Source organism: Euphorbia lathyris, chromosome 2, assembly GCF_963576675.1.
Source record: "Euphorbia lathyris chromosome 2, ddEupLath1.1, whole genome shotgun sequence".
Lineage (NCBI taxonomy): Eukaryota > Viridiplantae > Streptophyta > Magnoliopsida > Malpighiales > Euphorbiaceae > Euphorbia > Euphorbia lathyris.
In genome coordinates, this window is record NC_088911.1 from 28,826,829 (window position 1) to 28,832,833 (window position 6,005).

Consider the following 6,005-nt stretch of genomic DNA (forward strand, 5'->3'; position numbering starts at 1 on the left):
AAATGAGAAAGCGAAAAAGGTATTCTGTATATCCATCTCCTTCCTCTAAGCGACATCGTTTCCATGATGTGTTGGGAAGGATCAAATGACGGTTGTACCCCTCCTTTGTGAATTAGATTGGAATAATTGGGGGATAAATAGGTAAAAGCTCGGATTAAAATTAAATTGGGAAACGAAGAGTGCATTGTTCCATGGGTTGTACATATATGTAATGGATTGATAGATGTTAAAAAATAAGAATTATTACATTTATTTTATAGAATCCTAATATATATATATATATAATATTTTAGATAAATAAAATTATAAATTATTTTTTATTGTGACGGAATGTCTAAAAACGTTAATAAACTAAGACGAAATAATTTCCGTCACAGATTCCGTTAAGCATGACCGCGGGAGTTCTCCCACTAGTTCATTATGACGGAAAATTTCATTCCGTCTCAAATTTCTGTCTCAAGCTTTGACGGAATTTTTAGTGACGAAATTCCGTCTGTATTTTGTGACGGAAATAATTCCGTCACAACATTTCGTCACAGTTCGACAATTTTCTAGTAGTGCATTGACATGATTGATTAAAACCTATGTCATCTGAAACAAGCTACAACGATATAAATTATTATAAAAATTGTCATCGCGAATACCAATATGCCAATTTCTCATATATCTACTTGACCTTTTTAATTATTAGTATGTCATGTGATGACATTAAAGGTGACGTTAATAATAAAAAAGCTGCATCGTAATAAGATTAATATGACAGTACGCAACTAGTCTAATGTTATGTATCGTATCTTCACATGACAGAACCTAACCATCGTCTGAAGGTGCAACAAACGGCAGCGAGCCCCACGACAGATTTATATCTCACGGGACGATGGTTTTTAACCATCGTCTGAAAGGGGTTTTGGCGTAGTGAGGTATGACTATTGATGAATAATTTCAAGTTGCTATTATTATTGACAAGGTTCCTCCTTTCTAGAAGGATTTAAAAAATGTTCATAGGCATAAAACTAAAGAATTTTTGCTGGAAAATTTGATCACCTGTCTCCTTATTAAGGAAAAGCTCGAAACATGAATAGAAAGAAGAGATGTTTGATGTCTCAAACAACTCTAAAATATCCACTGTTGTTCTAAAACCTAATCAGAAAAATTTGAAGAGTCAGAACCACAAACAGAACTAGAACCATAATACTTGGAACAATCAGAATTAGAACCTCAAATGAACTAAAACAAACTACAACAATAACCATATAAGAATGATATTAGCTTTCTCTACTTTAATTGTGCGAAACTAGGTTATATGGCATAAAAGTGTAGGAGCGTGCCAAACACTGGTCCTAGAGTTAACCTGACTAAAGAACTACGTCTGGTAGCAATGAAAACTCAAATCAACCTTGTAAGTGGATCATAAGGGTGGTGGGAAGACATTAATGCCTTTCTCCATGTTTGTTATAATCGAGCCATGATAAAAACATATACTGTTGTGACCAAGGATACGATTATGTTGTTGGGTGATTCCCACACCACTACTGTGGCTGGAATTGAATTTTACATCTAAAAAAATAGTACTTTCTTAAGGATGTGATACACAATCTAGAGATGAGGAAGAATCCAGTATCAGACTACATTCTTAATGAGGTGGGATTTACTCAAACTATAGGTGCTAGTTTGTTTATTATAAGTAAGAATGGAATGTTTGTAGGAAAAGGCTAGGCCTCCTGGAGTATTTAAATTGAATGTTGAAATTGATAAAGTAAATGCTTCTATTTACATGCTGTGTAATTTTAATATTTGTCATGTGAACAAACACATTATAAAGAATATGAGTAACTTAGAATTAAAGCCTAAAATGTCTTTGAATGAGTTTGATAAATGTGATTGTTGTAGTTGAGAAAAGATCACAAAAACACACAAAAATATATGACAAGGAACCTGATCCTATAAATTTAATTCATTCGTGAACTTGATGGAACATTGGTAAATGATATTTCATCACATTCATGGATGATTTCTCTATATTTACTTTTGTATATTTGATGAAAAACAAAAGTGATGGTCTTGACATGTTTAAGTTGTTTGTTGTTGAGATTGAAATACTAGTGGAAAAATGACCAATTGCATCGACTCATTTGCATCGGCCTTTAGAAAGTGCGATGCAAAAGATCCATTTGCATCGGCCCTTTATTTAGGGCCGATGCAAAAGGTCCATTTGCATCGGCCCTTTATTTAGGACCGATGCAAATGCCATGACAATTAGTATTTGCATCGGCCCCTTAAAAGGAACCGATGCAAATAACTGTATCATTTGCATATTAATTAAATTATTTGCATCGGCCCTTTAATTGGGACCGATGCAAATAACTGTATTATTTGCATCGGCCCTTTTAAAAGGGTCGATGCAAATACTAATTGAATTATTTGCATCGGTGTTTATGAGAGACCGATGCAAATAGTATTAGTATAGATTTAAAAAATCAATAAAAGGAGGAGGGTTTATGTAATTAATTTGGGGTCAATTTATATTTATAAAAAGTTAACTTTGGATTTTAGGGTTAATTTTGTGCAGCCGCCTCCCATCTCCATCTTCTGCTTCTCACAAGACCTAAACTCATCTCCCTTCCATGGCTGCTCTCCAATCCGACTACTTCATTCTGTTCTCTGTTCTGGTCTTCCGGAGTTGAGTCTCAAATTCCAGCCTCCAATTCGAAACTAGGAAATTTCTACAATGGCGACAACGTCCCTATTCTTTGTTCAATCTCTCTTCTTATTTCCTCTTCTCTTCTTTGTTTAACCTACGATTCTCGTCTTCTTTTAAGAAGGCGCAAGGAGGACTGTGTTCACCCGATCGAAATCAGACATCGGTTCCTTGGATGGTTACGATATTGTCTTCCACTTATTCTGGTATTTCTCCCATCCTCAATGATTTTGATTTCTTTCATTTGACTTGAGATTTGTGTGTATAAGCTGAGCCTCTTTTCTTTTCTCGAATTCTTTGTCTTATGTGTTAGCACTAATTTTGGATGCTGTCACTAGTTTCAGTCAGATCGTTCTTGATAATGTTATCTTCGATGATTTGTCCCTGAAACTAATCTATTAGTTGTTTTCTATATGAACTGCAGGTCCTTTGTCTTGTTGCAATGGAGAAACTGGTCGGTCTCTCTAAAACCTGAGCACATTTGAGATGAGAAAGTGAAGGTGTGTGTCATTTTGCCTAACTGAAAACACAGCTTCAATATGTTGGTATACAAATATAACATTTCATATTTATTTTATAGCCAAGTTTGATATATTTTATCATTATTATTTATTCATCTTCTTGCGATGACCATATTCATATATTTATTCATCTTATTATTTTTGTTTTAGTTGTTTAATAGTTTCTGTGTATATTTGATTTGAACATTTTTTCAAGGGCCATCATCCCTGTTTTTTAGCCAATTTTGAACTTTTGCTATTGAATGCACAAACAGTTTGAGAAAATTATTGATTTGCTCTGATTGATTCTAATTAATTGTTCTAGATTTAGTTCATGTTTGGATTAATAATAGTTATATGTTCATTCTCATAGTTTGTCATTGCTGCTGATATTTTCATTCTCATAGTTTGTCATTGCTGCTGATATTTTCATTCAATAGCATTATCATGTTGCACTCTAGTTTGTTCATATATATCAGATTTTTAGTTTTGGTAAAGTACTAAGCTGAAAAATAATTCATAAAATGTTTAAATCTGATGTTGACATTTCCAGAGTTTTCGTCCAATAAGACGGAAGAACTTAGGCGAGATTGATTTATATAAGGTTTATCAGGTTTTTGTCGAGTCATATCCACGTGATGCTTATCTTGGAAAAAAACAAAATAATTTTCAAGTCCTTGATCTTAATTTCTTAAGCCAACAATATTCATTGCTTTAAATATCCATATTATGAGGAAACATGTTAACCTGTATTTTTAGGAATTTTCTTACAGCATTATGTCGAGTCACTCTCCATATGCTTTAAAACATGAATGCCTTAGTGGCAACCAAAATGAATTTCAAGCTTGCAGCAAGGCTGCTGGGTTTAGACTCTAAACTTGAGAAGAGTTTGCTTATTCCTTTCAGAGAAATTAAGGTAATTTATAAATTTATAGATGTTGTCTTTATTAATCATTCTAGTTATGACAAGGATATCGGATAGAGCAGAAGTTATGACAAAGGCCAAGCCTGTCGGTTCGACTATGACAGGTTCAAATATTGTGACAGATGAGGGTAAGACAGAGTTGTCAGAGAAGCCCAAGGAAAACGAGCCTCAAAGAAGGGAGATGTCTTTCAAAGAGAATCAGATATTAAGTACTAACCTACTGAATTTTCCCTAAGATAAATTGGATACTGTTGTCCAGATTATAAAGAAGAGGAATCCCGGGCTATGCCAAGAAGAAAATGAAATTGAGGTGGACATTGATAGCTTTGATTCTGACATATTATGGGAACTTGATAGACTTGTGAACAATCACATGAAGGATTCAGGCAAGAACATGACACAAGGCGAACCTTTGCTCCAAACAAGAGAAGATATTCTCCCTGAGACTGTAAGACTATGAATTGTTTTATATAGATCAATTTTTGCTACATGTAAAAGTCTTTCATCTTTCACACATTATTGAAACAACAATTATCCATGCAGAATCTGACTTCTACTGCTGCCTAGGCTTTACAAGAATCTGATGCTGGTAAGCTCCTCAAACTAAGATGTATGCTGATTTTATTCTGGCTGAGTACCTGTTGTTTTCAATTTCTATGCACTGATTCTAATTCAATTTGCTTATAAAACAGCTGAAAATATCGTGAGGAGCTCTCCAATGGTTCGAGAAGAGCAAGATAATGTAAGCGGATCATGTAGTTCAGGAAGTTCTAGTGGTGGCCATGGATCTTCTTCTAGTGGTAATTGAGACATTTTCCTTATAAATTATAATTAATGGTACAATCAAAAGGTTTTTAGGTGGCATCGCGGTTAGCATTATGAATACAGATAGATTTGTATTAAATTTTGTTATGATTTTTCATTTGCAGATTCTGACAGTAGTTCCTCAGGATATTGTTCAGATACAGGTCGATAACATGAGCTGGTAAATCTGTTAAGGTAGGCAACACTGTTCTTGGTTTTTGATTTCATTGTGTCTTTTGTTTCTTTCCATGACCTTTACAATATTCAAATATCAGACTGTCCCCTGAAATGAATCTCTCTGCCTTAGATAAAATATATTGGTGGTTGTAAGGTTACTGTTAGGTCCTATGACTATGTGATGTTTTTCTTTTACGGGTAGAATACGCTAAATTCAGTAGGTACTGCTTGTAGGTTGAATGTACTATACCTAAAGTTGATGGGGCATTGGCCTCTTTTGTTGGGTTCAGAGTGCAGCATGATAATGCTAGAGGTCCCATGAAATGAGGAATCAAAATACTGTTAACAATTTATTTCTCCGTATTATTAAAGTTTGTAAATTATGCAAGACGCTTGAAAATTCTCCATTTAATATATATGATATTATAGAGCTCCATTCAATCCAAATTATTTTTTTTTATTTTTTTAAATGACATTTGCATCGGCCGTTTAAAAGGACCGATGCAAATGAGATTACATTTGCATCGGCCTTTTAAAAAATGTGATGCAAATGCTATATCATTTGCATCGGCCCTTTTAAAAATGTGATGCAAATGCTACATCATTTGCATCGGCCCTTTTAAAGGACCGATGCAAATAAGATGCATTTGCATCGGCCCTTTTAAAGGGCCGACGCAAATGATGTAGCATTTGCATCGGCCAGCGGCCGATGCAAATGGATGCAAACACATTTGCATCGAGGGCTTTTGCATCGGCCAACGGCCGATGCAAATGGCCCTAAACGGCCGATGCAAATGGTCATTTTCCACTAGTATGCAACAAAAAGATTAAGAGAATTCGTAGTGTTAGAGACACAAAATATGGCTCTAGCAGGTTAATTGACTTTTATAACTCACATGGA

The 6,005-nt window shown here is 34.6% G+C and overlaps 1 protein-coding gene across 9 annotated transcripts; it reads left to right on the top strand.

Annotated features, from left to right (window-relative positions):
* The first annotated feature begins 2,548 nt into the window (after positions 1–2,548).
* On the top strand, positions 2,549–5,534 carry LOC136220282 (transcription factor GTE7-like). 9 transcript variants are annotated; one of them, XM_066008084.1, is made up of 7 exons: positions 2,549–2,904; positions 3,123–4,114; positions 4,383–4,571; positions 4,667–4,712; positions 4,816–4,923; positions 5,053–5,122; positions 5,339–5,534. In XM_066008084.1, exons 2-4 carry the CDS (start codon positions 4,007–4,009, stop codon positions 4,688–4,690), a joined length of 321 nt encoding a protein of 106 aa, XP_065864156.1. In that variant the 5' UTR covers positions 2,549–2,904; positions 3,123–4,006; the 3' UTR covers positions 4,691–4,712; positions 4,816–4,923; positions 5,053–5,122; positions 5,339–5,534. The 9 variants fall into 9 exon arrangements, 5 of the variants coding, with proteins under 5 accessions (XP_065864156.1, XP_065864157.1, XP_065864158.1 ...); XM_066008085.1 differs by having other exon boundaries at positions 3,123–3,198; positions 3,958–4,114; positions 5,053–5,534; XM_066008086.1 differs by having other exon boundaries at positions 3,123–3,198; positions 3,972–4,114; positions 5,053–5,534.
* The last annotated feature ends 471 nt before the right edge of the window (positions 5,535–6,005 follow it).